Raw genomic sequence first — 17,541 nt, forward strand, 5'->3', positions numbered from 1 at the left:
AACTAGCACAAAAGAAATTCAAAACAGCAAAAACAAAAAGAAAATATTTTTCTTCACTAAGTGTGTGCTACAGAATTAGAAGACAATTCCTGGTGAGGATATTTTGCAGCTATTTAATGGAGGAAGTCCACCTTCTTGTTGAAAATCTAGTCTCATACCTAAAAATGTAACACTGAACTGTAATTTGAAGTGAGGCTTAGAGTAGGATTAAGGAAGAGGAAATAACAATACTTGCACTTAAAGCTTATAATGACTTTCATTCAAACACCTGAAAGTAATCTCCAAATATTAATTATCACAGTATCAGTCTCCCCCAAACTCTTCCAGAAGAGGATCAACCCTGCATTCCTTTGGCATCCACATTGCCTGCTTGGATCTGTACAGAATGCAGAACAAAGCCGAAAGTATTACCTGCCTTTAATTATTATGGTATCTCTTAATTGGCAGGAGTAAACTCACCCACACAGGGACTGAATGCCATTTATAAAATGGCCTTTTCCTGCAGAGAAAAAATGTGATATCTTCCTGTAGACCTATTACACTACAGGGACTTGCAGTATAAAGCAGAATTAAATTAAATTAAATTATGTTAAAGGAAAGGCCCAATTAGTCAGAAATTCTAAGAAAAGATAGGAGTCCTGACTCCAAATATTCTCTTCAGGATCACACATTAAAACATGGGTTTTCATTCCTTTTGCAGCACTACCTTTCAAGAGGACAGGGAATGGAAATAGATGAGGTGACTCACCTATTTCTAGATGAGGTGACTTGGAATGGCCCTGTCCCACAGCTATGACTCAGACTGGCTAATGCTCAGAAGGAGAGTATCCATATTCCAAATATTCAAGGAACCAGTCACCTCGTTCTTGTTACTATGTCTGTCATTTAATCAATCAGTATTGGACTTCTAAGTAATCAAGGTACAAAGATGAAAAAATATCATCATTATGCATCAAATATCCTTCAGGCTTGTATGTGGGACCCTTCTGGTCCAGAATAATTTCATTCTATCCTGTATGTGGAATCACATAATCACAGAATCATTTCAGTTGGAAAAGAATTCTAAGATCATCAGGTTCAACCATTACCCAGCAGTGCCAAGCCCACCACTAGACCATGTCCCTAAGGTCCACATCTACATCTCTGTCAAGTATCTGGAGGGATGATATATCGACTTTTTAAATATCTTACTCCTACTCCTCATTGCCCACCAGCTAGACACATACCAGAGATACTGAAACTGTCACACCTGAATTTACAGAAATAGGTAAAAAAAATCTGTTGGTTTAAAATACAGGATTGAAAAGTGAAATGTTTCCCTTCCTGCCTCATGCAATGTACGTTCAAGCAAGCTTTACTGGAGGAGGATGGCCTTGAGCTGAAGGCACAGGGCAGGCTGCCAGGAAATCTGAGTTCTATTCCTGGCTCTCCTACAGATTTCCTTGGGCAAGGCAATTAACCTTGTGGAGTACACTTTCAATGGAGGTGAGGCCCAGCTGCTCCTTCTGCATTCATAACATTTTCAATGGTGAAAATGGAAATGAAGGAGCAAGAATGAGTGCCTGTACTTTTCTTTACCTGATTTTCTGTCAGGTATTTGGATGCACTGTTGCTGATAACTGTGCTAGTAAAAAACCCTAAGAATTCAAATATTGCAGGCATAAAAACGCCTCCCGATCTTGCCGCAAACAACCTCAGTGCTCAGTTTCCTCGTACATAAAACGGGCAGTGAGGCTAACAAAGCCAAAGTACACAGCCAAACAGAAAACTGATTTTTAAAGTTCTTGAACACCTGTTATCTGAGATCATAAAAAGGGAATTGCTAAGAATTTCAGTTTGCCTTTCCCTAGAGATGCCCTTATTTTACCTGGTGCAATTTTTTTTACCTGAAAGAAGTTCCTCTTTGGACCTCAAACAGAATAAAAGATTTTCCTTTAAGTAGTCTGAAATGTCAAATGAAGTCAAAATTCTTTTTTAGCTGAGATGATATCTTTTAATATACCTTAACAGAAGTGGAAGTAAATTAGAGAATGAGTAAAGTATCAGTTTGCTAATATAAATGCATTTTAGAAAACAAGTATCATGGCTAAATTTTCTGTTGTGGTCTCTTTCAAATAAATGTTGTCACATCCATTTATATCAAAAAAGAACAGGACTCTGAAATTCCAAGGAAAGACACTATTTGCTTAAACAAATGTCTAAAGAAATGAAGACACATACCTGTCTGAACATTGGGAAGACAGAACGTATTTTTAGTGATTTTTTAATGCATTTGGTACAAGCATGTAGGACGATTTTATGCTTTTCCTGAAATGTTAAATTGAAAAGTAAAAGAAGCAAACAACCAAAAATTGGCAAAAGAAAAGAAAAGAAAAAAAAAAAGAACATCTGTTAGTTGGAGGAGGAAAGTTCAACAATCACCCTTTTTTTCAAAATGTTAATGTTTTGAGACATGATTTCTTTTACAGGTCATCTACTGAAGAGTAGGTGTATAGGTATAAAGATTGTAAGACTTTTAATTAATGTCTTTCATCCACTTCCTAAGTTTACAAATTTTTTTCATAATCATAAAAGCCCCTTCAGGCTCTTTAGACCACTGAAACAATGAACACTCTCAGGTAATGTTCTTGCCCACATAGATGCAGAAGATGTCCAAGAAAGAAAGTATTTTGTATTACCAAGTTATAAAAGAGTATCTGTGACCACCAGAAGGAAGCTAAGGTAGTTGGGAAGATTAAAGTAACTGCAACTTATGTAAATTTTCGCTATGTGCTTCACATGAAGCAGTAACACCGCAGATATAGCAGTCAAAAGTTGTAAAGACTCAAAATAACTGAAATTATGTTATTCTTCCAAGAACAAGAAAATGAATTTTTATCTGTGCTATCTTCTGTAATTACATAAATAGCAACCTTTTCATTCATCATCCAATATACACAACTTAAATTTTATCTCAGGCATGGCTAGCTTCAAATTGACCTGGTAGTACTTAATTTAAACAAACACATGTTCTCATAACAGTAGAATCTCTAGCCTAGCTTAGGGATACGCTGCACCACATCAAAGGGGGGGAAGTCTCATACTAACCTTTTGCTATCTAGAAGTCAATTATATGTCTTATTTTATTGTCTAGGTTGTCTTCCATAACGTCAAAAGATTCATATCTCCAGCTGAGAATTCACCACTGCTATAACAAAGCCTTCTTTGGAGCAGGATGGACTATGATCTCACAACATTCTTCTTTCTCTCTACCACCCAGTGAATAAGACTGCATGAATTTAAGCATCTCTTAGACCATGACTTCATATGAGACAAAAAAGACTGCCTGTGTAAGAACTAAGAAACACCTAGTTCAATGGCTCCACATCACGGAGTATGTCACTATCAGGAAGAAACTTGACTTAGAAACTTGACTTAGGCATGGAAAGGCTCAGTGTCACATATTCACAGGATATTCTGAGTTGGAAGGGACCCACAGGGATCATCAGGTCCGACTCTTAAGTGAATGTCTGTATGGGCATTGAACCCACAACCTTGGTTTTACTAACATCATGCTCTGACCAACTGAGCTAATGGGGCAAGAATTAGCCTCAAAATATTGATAGGTCCTCTGAGGCAATGGGGTTTTTTTAATATGTATTTCTTCAAAATTAAGAACCTCGTTCTCAAAATCTTAATGAGCACTAGGAGTTCCTTCCCTGACACAGGAACTGCTGGCATAGAAACATCTCACCAATTCCACATTCAAGGTTTTGCAGCTCAGCTATGTCAGAATGGAACGGGAAATAAGCTGAAGAAAAAGTTATTATTAAAAAGCATTTTTGTAATATTTTTAAAATGTGCTTTGGCACTGCTTAAACTGGCATTCTGTATGAAGTGAAACTCTGCCCTCATTAAAAAAGTACTACAATCATCAATCAAATAATCATCAAATGGTTTGGGTGGGAAGGAACCTGGAAGATCAGGTTCTGCCATGGGCTAAGACACCTTCCATTAGACCAGGTTGCTCAAAGCCCCATCCACCTTGGTCTTGAGCACTCTGGGGTGGGACATTCACAATTTCTCTGAACAACTGTTCCAGCATCTCACCACCCTCACAGTAAGCAATTTCCTCTTAATATCTAACATAAGCCACTCTGTAGGAATGTGTCCCCTGTTGACAGAGAAATTTTTCTTTGTCTCCTTAAAAAAGCAAAAAGCCCAGAAGTTTCTCTCCTCAATTTGGTAAAAAGACACCTCACAGGACCTTTGGTACTTCACCTTAAACCTGGGGCTACCCAACTGGATGGAGGCCAAAAGGTCCCACCTAGGTAATTCACTAGAAAAAGAAGAGAACAAAGGAAATAATCGCTTTTGTGGGGTGTTTTAGCAGGAGCAAGAACCTCTTGCCCTGGCTCAGTTTTTCTCTGTAAGAGCTTTGTTATTTTGCCTGTTATTAAAACCTTTCTGTTTCCAACACTACCTCAGAAGCCATCCTGCTAATTTTACGCCATTCGAGGTAGCTGAGCTATCTTGGGTGTGGTAGGTTCTCTGAGAGCTCATAAGACCTAGCTTGAGGAGAAACCCATCACCCCTCTCTTCCAGTTTAAAGTCATTTCCCCTTGTCCTGTCACTACAGGTCCTTGTAAAAAGCCCATCTCCATTTTTCTTGTAGCTCTCTCTGGTTACTGGACAGCTGCTCTACATCTGTCTGAAGCCTTCTCCAGGCTGAACAGACTCTACCCTCTCAGCTTGTCTAGATGATCATGACTAGGATCAGATCAAAAATCTGCTTAAGGAAATTAATTTCTTATTATGTCTTATCTCCTAGCAAACTGAAATGTGCCCTCTATACTGTCTAGAAGAAAACAAAATTGTTGGAAGTGTTCTGAACAAGTCACAGTTCTTACTTAGGCTTCAGTGATGAGACATGCCAGCAGATGCTTCACGTGCATCCTGCATGTCCCTGGTCAGAAGGTCACCAACTATCTTCCGCTGTTACAATAATGAAAATTCTAGAATTGCATCTATCCATCTTCTAAAGCAGCTATGTGGCATGGAATCAGACATCTCGTCTCCTCACCAAAGTCCTGCTCAAGGCTGTAAAAAGCTCTGAACTGTTCCCCTGGAACAACTCTGCCATGCTATGCAGAGAGTCTGTGGTTCAAGTCAAACAATTTGGAAATGCAAAAGAAATTCTACCTGAAGACTCAACAGAAGCAATAGAAACAAAAAACAAATCAAAACTGGATTTCAGATTCCTCCATTAAACTGACACCTGAGAGCACCAGAAGACTATGAAATTTCCAGGGCTTTTCAGTGCAGTTCTTTGGAACAAACAGCAAAACAATTCATTACTTAGTCCTCTGCTCTACTCATAAACCTTCAGCCCCTTCCTTTCAGTCAAATTATAGGCATACATGGATGAAATAAATGAAATAAAAAACCTTTTATAGATATTTACAAAGAGCTGTGTGAAGCCATGAGCAAAACAGTCCACGAGCAGCAGCTTCAGGCCTCAATGGCAAGCACGTGGCCCTGATGAAGTTAATGACAAACCTTTCACTGACTCCTGTGAATGTGAATTTGACTTTATGCCTTTGCTACATAAAATAATTCTGCTAATAAAAACCAGGTTGCTTCATAGCCTTCTTTTTAAGCATCAAAGGCTATGTCTACAATATGGACCACAGGATGATGCTGAGGACCTAAGGTCCAAACCACACACCTTTCAAGAGGTTTTTATTTCACTCTAGCCTAGTCCTGCGGGTTGAATGTCTAACAGACTGCACTTCAACAGCACATCTTCCAATTTGGTTACATTTGAAAGGAGTCCAACCAATAATCTCTGGGACTGCTACACAAAGCATACAGTAAGTGGGGAAAATCAGGAGATGCATTTCCAAAGCATTTGGAAATTGATTTGACCTAGCACACTCATGCAGATGCATCCAAGGAGCTTAGAATATGTCCGTGCAATAAAACCTCTAAAATTAAGGAGTACTGAGGCCCCCTGAAGAGGGTTAATAGGTAATAGACTCACAGCCTTCAATGTGTTCACACAGGTGCAGTGAAGGTGAGTTTTATAGCAGCAAGTACTGTGTTTCTGATTTCACCTATGTTCATTTCCCACCTGCGTGATCTTGTTATCTTCAGGACTTTCATTCAATTAGACCTCCACATTTAGGAAACTTTTCTATGTAGCTGAACATTTTATTTTCAGATTTTGTTTCATCTTTACTGTCTATTCTATTGACAAGGGTCTTCTTTCTATTGACAGCTTTGCAAAGCATACATTATTGCATTAAAAAGATCATCTGATGTCTCAGATGCTTGTAGTAAACTGGGCTTCTTGCCCTCTTCACCTGGGCTCTCCCTCCCCCTCTCAGTTTTATACTAGTCAAAAAAGATTTACTTCTCTTCTAAAAAATAATATATAAATAAATACACTGTGAGTCACAAACATTAAATACTTAATTTGAACCAGCAGAAAGACCAGCTACCGGAATTCTATGGTGGTCTGTTAGCTCGTATGTCTCTGCATATGCATATTAAAGGAAACAGCAGAAATAATACTTTACAATTTGATGAACAACATATGACACAGAACCTCTAGACTCCCAAAAAAGGGATTATAAACTTATGAAAATGTAGAATTCTGCCCTCTCCAAGAAAAAAAACCCTACACGCTCCTTACTTGCACAAATACTAAACCATCATCAGTAAGGCCTGACATATAAATAAATTGGATTAAGGAAGAATATAATCATTAAAGATTAAACTCAAATATGAGTGATAAAAAGGGACATTTTCTGACTACATGTTGGAGGTCTAAACAAAAAGGATGATGCTGTATACCATCTGCTTTCAGGCAGACTCCTCTCCTGATTTCAACTACAAGCTAGAATGAGCCCGTGAACTTAATTTAAACTGGAAAGAGAGAAAAAAGAGAAAGGGGAAAAATTCTTAAGACCATGAGAATCAAACATGCCACTATCTCAATTCTGCAAGCTGCAGATTTGGAGAATTATCTCTAAAAATTTCAAGAAGCAATCATATCATCAGAATAACAAAGTAAAAAGTCTACACTTTCAACAGGCACAACAGCAAAGTAATACCAAATTGCAAAATATGCATTAATTAAAAAAAATTCTGAAACTGTTGAAAGTATTGGTCTCAAAATAAAGTAATGCATACAACCCACTTCAGTATTTCCCATTTCTGAAAATCAGATTCTTGATCTGACAAATAGCCCGCTCCATACTGAATGCTCCACTGATACTGCCTATTCTTTCTTCCCCATAAATATCCAAACATAGAAGGGAAACATTCTAGCCTACAAGACCCCAGAAGTGCTATACTAGCCCTTTGCACTGAAAACTCACCTTAATTTCTGACAATGAATACTTGGAAGAGAAAACCTTTTTAACATGTCAGGCTGCTGCCACTGCCGCCTTTTCCCTTTTCCCCAAACTCTTCAACCATCCCTATTCACCTGTCACACATTCCTAACTCAGACGGGATGGCTTGACTGTTATAAATTAATTACTCTCATAAACCAGGTATTTTTGCTGTTTCCCAAGGATTGCACCCAAGGTGAGGATCAAGCAAGCAACACTCAGCATCCAGATACGCAAGGCTCAAGCCAGATGGGAGGAAGCAGATGGAAACTGACCCACGTTTCACTGCATTTGGCATTTGCCTTCCACGAGCTGCTTATGAGAAGATCACCAGCGTAGATACGTTTCAAAAAAACACCTTTTTTAAGGCCAGTGAGCTTCCTCATGTACCTGAAAAGTGCCTGACTTAAAAACTACAGGTATAAACCACTCATCTAGTATGCAGTGGTCTGTTTTCTCCAAAGAAATATCCTGTGGAACATTCACTAGAAAAGGCAATACAACTAGTTCTTAAAGTGACTGCTAAAGCCAGCTTTCCTGTGTTCAGTGGCTGATACTCTGGGGAACCTTAGCTGTAGTTTTCAGTACCTTCTTGTGCTGTTTGAGCTTTTGCAAGCATATACTTTTACAACTCTTTTAACAGCTATGCAAAAGAACTGAGCAAAATGGAGGGGGAAATGGCAGGACTGACAAGAGGAAAGATAATAGAGGGAAATAAGGGTTTGAATTTGAGATGGTGGGGGTGGATTTGAAAAAGAAATTTAAAGAAAAATGTTGAGCAGGGAAAGGGAACTGGAAAAGGGAAATCAGAAATGTTAACTTGTGATGAAGCAAACAGCCACACCTTTTTATCATCTAATATTCAATCCCATTTTCCCAGTGACACCCCATATGAAAGCCCATACACAAGTGAAAAATATGCAGATGAGAGGTGCATCAGGCTCATTAGCTGCAAATATCAGTGAGAATACAAATTTCAAGTACCTAAGAATTAAATACTTCCGTAACTAAAGACAAAAAACACACTTGATAGACACTTCTAAAGACTAAATGGGGTCAGGAAAAGCGGAAACCTTTAATGAAATATATTACCAGTCACTACAAATATATGAGGCATGAAAATGACTGTGAGTGGAAAAAGTAAGTTCTAAGTGCAAGTATCCTGCTGTTCAACTGCGCTCTTTCTCACTGGATTTAAGGAAAATATGCATGTTTCCAGGCAATGTAGAACAAAAGCATTTTGGTTTTTAAACTTTATCTCTTGCACCCTACATCTGAGTCTTATCACCCTCTGATGTCTCATAGTGCCCCTTTATAACCTTTGTTACTCAATTACTGAACAAGTTATCTCGTTGTTACTCTCTTTTGAAGGAAGAGTTGAGCCTCTTTTCATGCTGATAAGATACACTAAATATTCACTCGAAGCAAACATTCAATTGTAAAGTGTCTTGAGCAAACTACCAGAGTCTAAAGGTAGGAATCAGTGATCAACTTCTTTGCTCTCTTAACCCTTTAGTCAATCCACCGGAACAAAGAGACACAGAAGATAGGTGCGGTTTTTTTTTCAAATGAAATTACTGTTCTCTAAAGGAATGGACTTTGTAACATGCTTTATAAAACAGCAAATAAATCTGGAAGTGAAATACCTACCCATTTTCTGGGCCGGCCTCTAGGTCGCTTTTCACCAGTGGCTTCTGCTTTCTGTAAAAGAAACACAACATATTTTATTCCTCAGCATTACTTAACAGCCTCAGTAACTAGGAACTGCTTTCCTGCAACATTAGCTACAATTACACCTCTTGGGTGGCACCAGGCCCCACGGCTAATCTGTGTGTTTTCTGGTAGAATGCACCTATGCTGTTTTTTCTGACCCTTCCTAGCCAGTGTGGCTAGGCAGCGCCTCACCTGCACCCAAGGCTGTCCCCAGCCCTGATCCATGCTGTGTCCAGGGGCAGGGAGGAGTGTGCCCACACAGCCCCAGCTGCTCAGGGCCTTCAGCAGAGCCAGGGGTGCCCTGGCCAGCCGTCTGACTTGCAGGTAGGGATATAGGGCAATTGGGAAACCTGAGACCCTCCAATAACATCAAATCTAGTCTTTCACAGGCCATCAAAAAGTACTAAATTAAAAATACAGCCTGTTTCAAGTTTGATTAAAGCAGTTTACAACAGCTACAATTCCTTTTTTAGTCTTATTATGTTCATGCATGAAATTAATTAGGACAGAGTATCACCATGAACATGTCTGTGTTTGCATTGGAAAACAATTTCTCTACTTTTCACATGAAATTTTCCAGGTAAAAGCACATCTTTAGGCTATAAGTAAACCTTTTATGGCCCAAAATACACCTTCCCTTTTCAGGTTTAAGGAAACAATGAAGAGGAAGAGGCCCTAGAAGTGACAGCTATATTTATGTAAGCCCAGCAGTTGCTCCTGGAGCTCAGCTTAAAGGAAATATGGGCCCTTTTATAGGCTCTTCACTAATTCCACTACATGACATTGTGAATACTACTACCAATACCAGTACTTATGGAGTACACTAAAAAACTTACAGAGTTTAAAATGAAAATTCCAGGTTATTCTCTCCAGCTAGGCTATGCCCATCCATACACTTCACCAGGTAAATAATTCTGTTCCACTCAGGATTTTGCCACCACCTGTAGTCAGGGCAGGACTTGCCAGATGCAAAGTCACCAAGAATGAAGACTTTTAGTACACATGAATTGTGTTTCTTTGGTTTTTTCCCCCAGTTAACTGTATGTGTATTTGATTTGCCCTTAGAAATCAACTGTGCCATTAAATAAATCACATGCTGGTCAATCACTGTAACATATACTGTAACCCAATGCTGTGTAAATCGGATCTCTCTAAAAGAGAACTTGAGCTGAGGAACTAGTGGAGAAATGTCTACAAAAAAACCTGCCCAGTGAGTTAAATGCAATTACTTTGAAATAAATACCTCACAATAAGAAAGCTGTGAAAAATAAAATTCACACTCCTGAAGGGCAAAATTATCACTCAGACTTGTTAAAAGAGTAAACTTGAGCTTTAATAGTTTATACTGGTGTTACATGTAAGGTGAAACCCTCTTAAGAGAATACTTGTTAAAGTGCATTTACTATATCCTGTAGCTGTCTATTTCAGAGTTTTGTTTCCTTTAAGCGTTCAATTTCTTCATACCTTGTAACCTGAAGGATGCAAAAAAACAGATTTGGTTTAGTGTTGATAAGCTGTAGCTCCCTGCTTCTACATTTACTTCATGAAACACTGGGCATAAATCTTAAAAAGAAGTATCAGTTATACTTGGTCTTAACAAATCAACACTTGACATGTTATCATAGCACTAAGGCTATTTATTTTCTTTTGTGTATTACTGCATCTGAAGGCAAGATCCTTCTCCAAAACTCTACTAAAAATAATTAACCTTTTAAATACAAAACTACTTTGGTCTAATAATTTAAGTCCGTATAAACCTGACACAAATTTTAACTACAGATTATAACGAACATGAGAGATTTCTTTGAATAACTTTCTTTGCTTCCTGCCATAAACTGTCACACAGTGTGGCTGCTTCCCATGAGCAGTGCTGAGCTCTACCACCACCAAGGGTCCATCTCAGACATGGCCAGTGTTCAGGCTGGCTAGTTTGGGTAATGGTTTGTCAAGTGCTTGGGGACTGTGCAGATTGAAAGGCACTATATTCCTGCAGTATATGACTTCCACCTCATGTTAGAAGAAAAACATTTCCATAGCTCTTATCAAAACCACATCTTTCCCAGAGGTGAGCTGAGCAAACAGCCAGGCATGCCAAAGGTGATGTTTTGGTACAGAGAGATTCGGTATGTAAATAGCAAGGTTTTCACAGATTAAACTGCAGAAAATGAATGACAAGAACCTCCAAACTGGAAGTTTTAGCCTCCTTTTCAAGAGAAGAGAAAGACAAAACACTTGTAGAACAAACAAAAGGAGCAGTAGCAGCACAGTGGTAATAATAAATACAAGGAGTTTAGGAAAATATTCCACCTCCTTCCCTCTTTTTTCAGCCTGCATTTTGCTAAAATACTGTATTTTAGCAAATTGCTGTATTTTCTCCAACAGCATAAGACTTTCTTTTAACTGAAGCCTTGAAGAAATGTGTATAAGATAGGTAATACATTGGTTCCCCATGAAAGCACTAATACATTGGCTTGAACAGGTTTTTGCATCATCAGAGACACTCCAGTCTGTTGGCTCTTGGCTTTAATTGAAGTGTTGCCTCTGAAGCTAGGGCCAAATCCTGACAGAGCTCCAGGCCACCCATAGGTGCTGTTTGCTTAGGGGGTTTTTAACATTTGGTGCTACTATTCTATGATGCATGACCTTGCTTTTTACAGCTAAAGCATGAAATCACCAAAGCTTAAAGAAGGGTCAGGTACGCTATCAAACACAAATCATATTTCATTAAAAAGATGAAATTTCTTATAAACAATAACATGACCATTTTTGCAACGTCACATTTGAAGAACAGAACTAAACCTACATTTAAAATCATGATCTATATGGGAAGTGGATTTTATTTATCACAGGTGAGAAAGACCACCATTCAGTCACTGCTATCTGGAAGCCAGCTAACAGTCCCCAGGAAGATTTGCAATCCACTTAAGCCCTGTACCACAGGGCCATCAAACCCTGCTTCCAAAAAGCTTCTCTCAGCAACTCTAGGACTTGACTGCCCATGATCTCTGCCTCCTTACTGCAAAAATGCACTGTACCCATACAGAAACCAAGGCTGTACTACTGAAAGCAATTAACAAGACAAGACAAGTATAAATAATTGAATGGCTATAAAGTGTTCTTTGGGCATCTATGTATTGTCAAGGAAGACCTGAAATGCAACAGAATCCAAATTTGAAGAAGTCTATCTACTTTGCAAAATGATCTGCTGGAGATCTCAGATAAAATGTATCAGAGCTGAAAGTCATGTAAAATAAGTGATAGCTCTCAGGAGGAAGATCACTGTTGTCAAACAGAGTCAAAAGACCTAGCTCACAAATGTGTCCCTCTCAAAAAAACCACAGTTATTTAGTCAAAAAATACTCTTAAAAAAAAAAAACCAAAACCTTAGGCATTGACTAAGTACAAAACCATCACACTTTCCATGTCCTGTTTTATCCATTTTAATGCTAAACAAAACTCAGTCGTCTGCTTTTCCTATCTTGGTCAAAACATTTGATCTTGAGGCCTCTTATTTTTTCAGTACAATAACCATGCTACAATCACTTGAAAAATTTTATCTTGTTTTCCCTTTAAGCTTGTAATGATTGGTGTTGATGAAAATGAATGAAGCATGGAGAAGCCAATTAGATATTCCTGACCCAATTCAGGGCAGAGTCCTGATGACATGCACTTTTCTGGTTTGTTTTTTTTTTGTTTTTTTTTGTTGGTTTTTTTTTTTTACCTTTGGACTGCTTAACCCAGGGGCATGCCTTTCTACATACCAAACCTGGCCATGTAACAGAGAGACAACAGCAAATGCAGCCACACACAGGATCACAAGCTCTGGTTTTAAGAGGATGATGCATCAAGCTCTGTAGGCATTTTCAGTGAATGTTACCACACCAATAACTACAACAAAACTCAACATATTTTAGCTGAAGGTAAATCTTACTAAAGAATTTTCACCTTTGTGTATTTGTGTATTCCTGGGACATCCCTTTTCTAATGTCACAAATGTCTTTCCTGCTCCCAAACAGGAAAAGATTTATACTATAGGAACTAACAAAAAAAAAAAAAAAAAGGCCCTGAAAGGGAAATGTGATGGGCTGGGAACAGAGCTCACCAAACAAATAAAACTCAAACTAAAAAGGAAGATTCCCCACTATGATCTTCCTGAAAAAATAGTTGTGCTTTAGGGAAAAAAATGCAAAACCAATTTCAGATTTTGCTATTTTGCAAAAATATATTTTAAATTAATGACAGAATAACTTGTTTACAGATGCCTAATTGTGGGGACTCAAGTGCAAGGTGATCAGGAGTTTTTTCTTTCTACCTCTTCTTATCTATCTGGTAACACATTGTGTTCTTCCTGTTTGTGAAAATTAAACAACTGAGAAATGGTTTGGTCTTCTATAAAACAGTTTATTTCTTCTGTCTAGTTTATAAAAACTTAGGCATGTGTGATATGCAAGGCTGTAAGGAAAAAAGAAAGCATATTACCCAAAATTAGAGCAATTGCCACATTATTAGCTGTTCAGTTAGTTTTGCAATATTTTGTATGTATTGTCAAGTTTCACACTGCTAATTTCCTAACAAGCACAGTTTGTTTTTAGATGCCCCAAGGCCAGTTTACTAAGACCAAACACAAGCTCTTAAAGCTACCAAAAAAAAAAAAAAAAAAAAAAAAAAAAAAAAAAATTTTTTTTTTAAATCCTGTGAATCAAGAATTTTAAATATACAACACAACTACAATTCCAGGGAAAATTGTCCATCCACTGATTTAAGTGTATTTCCTTTTTGAAGTATAACAAAACAAAGCCCCATTTCTGGAGTGTTTTTAACTCACTGCCAGTTTGTGCAATACATTTTTAATTGTGATGTGTAATGCTTTGCAAGAGAACACCCAATCAATTAATCATGAGTGCCTTCTCATGGCTGCTCGGTGGGTTCTCCTGGTCGACGTTTATCTAACATGTTGTGAACACTCTGAAGCATTTCAATGAGCTCCCTTTGAAACACACAGGGCACGCACTATTCTTTAGAAATTCCAGCCAATTCCAGCTGGGTGTATAGTACCCAGGTTCACATATAGAGGGGCTTAAGCTAAGATAGCCAGTGCTCTTTCTGGGAGTTGAGACAGGCTGGAGAAGGTCTTAATGAATGCATGTATGCATATGTATGTGTAAATATGTGTACCACAAAATTGAACATATAGTTCACTCCTTTTAGAGGTGATACCCTCACCACCAAATGAAGCTTTCTTACAGTGCCAAAACCTTCTCATCCATATTACAGTTAGAAAAAATACTGGAAATAATACTACATTAAAAGGTACTTTGAGATACTTGGTGAGAAGTTGAATTATTTTAGAGAGGGCTAATTATGAATTTGGAAAAAGGGCTAAAATATTTATTTGAAATGTGATACCAGTCTTGTTCTTCTAGTGAGGCTTTGTAAGTGTTTATGTCTTAGAGGATTAATCAAACACTTATATACTTTATCTATAAACCTAGAAACCAGTAAGACTTGTAATTACATACCCTTCAAAGGGTTTTTTTCTATTATAAAAAAGACACATGTTCTTTGGTCAATTTTTTACATTAGCAACACTCAAAAGCTTTAATTACAGCAGTAACTTGATGTATTCTGAAAATCAAAATGTTACAATGAAATTACTCAGTTTGTAAATTAGACTGGGAAAGCATAACTATGTACCAGAATCATCTGGAAAACTCTTGATTTGATAAACCTACCCATATATGAATGTTTTAAAATTATTCTCCATTTATACTGATTTCCAAATCATTTATGTAAATGAAATAATGTCAATATTCCTTTTAGAGGCATCTTTTAAAAACACATTTCTACAAATTACTTAAAATTGTATCTTACTACAAAGGTTTCTTCTAGGAAAGCCAACACTCCTAGGAGTAATATTTAAAATACTAAAGCTCACATTTGGATTTGCTGGACTAATAAAAAACGGCTCCCTCTCTTTTGAAGAGTGACATATAAACTATTTTAACATGAATCTGAGGAATGCTTTTACTCCATAAAGAAAAATTTAAGCACATTACCTTGCAGAATGGCTTTGAAAGGTTTTTAGTACTTAACCTCTAAAACGTTTTTTACTAATTCATTAATTTCTTGACAGAACATGCTGCTTTTTTTCCAGTACATAAAGTAAAAAAACAAAAAAACAAAAAAACAAAAAAAAAAACCACCAAAAAACCAAAACAACAACAACAACCCAAAAAAACCCCCAAAAAACCCAACCCAACTAATTTTGAATTTAAAGACAGTTAGAAAAGTACCTCAAACAAATGTTGAAAACACTTTAAACAAAACAGACATGAAACCATAGTCACCTTTTAATGATTTAATATTTATCAGTAGTTGCTATAGTAATTTATAACACGGAAAACTATCAAACTTAATATGGTCAGTACCATAGGCATACTGAAAAATGAACCATAATTAGATGAGGACACAAATACCTTCCACACATTTTGTCACGCACCTCCTTAAAGGATACTGATACACTTTAGCACCACAGTTCACTACCAGATTTTGCAAGCTTTAGTGATTTAGTACCTGTAAACTAGTGCTAACTGCTGTACAACCAACAACATAAACTAATCTCCCATATTTGTTTTCAAGCCTATACACAACAATTTGCCTTCACTAAAATATTTCCTACAGAAGGGTATGCATGATTTGCCTTGGTAACAGCTGTTTAACGGGGTGCTTTCCCCAATTCAAGTAAAATTTAGTCAAATTTTCATGTTGTATTTGTGATGTAAAGTCCATGCAATAAATGCAGTGACTCCAGGGAGCTTCTCCTGTAGCTGAAGGCAATCAGAACCACCAGAATAAAGTTTGGTCCCATCACCAAGCAGAAACAGTGATTCAGAACACTAAAACCACTTCCAGTAAAAGTCTCTTTGAAACTGATTACTAAATAAGATATAACAGGTTTTTACTGTAACTCAAAGTTTACTTTACCATCACATTTTAAAGCCGTAAATTTCAATATATGCACTTATTTGCATCAACACATAATTGGATTTACTCCTAATTAACTTATGTTTGACAAAGAACTTAGCTTTAATATACAGATTTGGTCTGTAGTAGTAACAACTTTAAGTGGGCAAGAAATTAATCTTCCTCTTACAAAAATCTTAATGAAGAAAATAATATCCTTAACATTGATTTCCTTACTAGATACAGGATATCTCATGGTTTCTCATGAAATACATTGTTATTTCACTAATCTGTAGACTACTAAAAAAGATGCCCTTACAGGTTCTGTACTTAGGGTCTTGATGTTAATTCTAATTTTAAAAATGTGAAATTCATGTTTTATGTAGCGTCCATTATTAAAAGAGTTCCAATCCCACACTTCACAGCCTAAATTACTGGATTTTTTGCTACCAGCTGATAAAAAAACAGCATTAGTAATTTTTTCTCTTTAATAATCTCACCTTCTGAGCTGCTTTAGAGGGACTCTTGTTTTTGCTTCCCTTGGGTCTTCCTCTTGGTCTTTTAGGAGATGGTTCACCAGTTGGTTCCTAAATACAGGAAAACATGCTATTGTGGCAAGAGGCTACAACTAACCCAGATGTTCTAAAGGATAAACTAAGCTGACAAGTTGCTTAAAACATATGAATTAACAGTGTCTTTAAATAACGTAATCTTAAAATGCAACATAAAAAAATTAGCAACTCCAGGTAAAGGAAAAAATATATTTTGCACAATAAATGAGTTTAACTTCTCTTGCAATTGCATAGAAAAACTTGGGAAAGTGTGAATATTCTAACATGTAAGTTATAGCAGGAAACACATTTTTTAAAGATGGCTATGATTTCCCTCATATAAGAGCAGTTATTTAAAAAATAACCCAGTTACCCATTTAATTTCAATTTCATTGCAAATTTTAGCAAGATACAATTATCACGTTTCCAGCACAAGCTTTTTGGGGGAAAAAAGTTAACTACCAGAATATTTTAAAGTAAGATGAGACTACTTCTCTCTCAAGGGGGCAATTTTTTGTTGTTGTTGTTCTGCAGTCGGCATTATATTCACACCTATTCTAAAGAAAATGGATTCGTATTAACATGCAAATTTAAACGTTTCTTCAAATAGAACACTTGTAAGCCAAAAAAACTCGACCAAAGTAAAATATGAAACAAAACCCCAACTTGAAAATGAGTCGACATTGGTTATTTTAGCTATTTTCTTAACTAGTTCTTTTGCCTGCCAGTAAATAACCAGTCCTTAAAACTCGGTATGAATTACTAAGAATTCAGATTCCAAATATTTATTAAGTGAATCATAAACACTATAAAACTCTTCTTGTCTTGAACATTATACATTTCATTCATATTACAGGATGCAGTAGAACTAATTAAGTACAGTTTGTTAACTTAAACCAGTTTAAAGCCCTTCAGCTTTCATAATTCCCGGGTAG

At 37.0% G+C, this 17,541-nt stretch overlaps 1 protein-coding gene across 2 annotated transcripts in view; it reads right to left on the bottom strand.

Moving 5' to 3' along the window:
• The window catches only part of HMGA2 (high mobility group AT-hook 2), a 121,748-nt gene that overhangs the window by 101,417 nt on the left and 2,790 nt on the right, over positions 1-17,541 (bottom strand). For both annotated transcript variants that reach the window (XM_053978917.1, XM_053978916.1), the window contains 2 exons: positions 16,556-16,642; positions 9,030-9,080 (listed from right to left, as the gene is read on the bottom strand). In XM_053978917.1, the coding sequence (XP_053834892.1) occupies positions 9,030-9,080; positions 16,556-16,642 (138 nt within the window). The remainder of the gene's footprint in view (positions 1-9,029; positions 9,081-16,555; positions 16,643-17,541) is intronic.

The sequence above is a fragment of the Vidua macroura genome, chromosome 5 (genome assembly GCF_024509145.1).
Source record: "Vidua macroura isolate BioBank_ID:100142 chromosome 5, ASM2450914v1, whole genome shotgun sequence".
In the NCBI taxonomy this organism is placed as follows: Eukaryota; Metazoa; Chordata; class Aves; order Passeriformes; family Viduidae; genus Vidua; species Vidua macroura.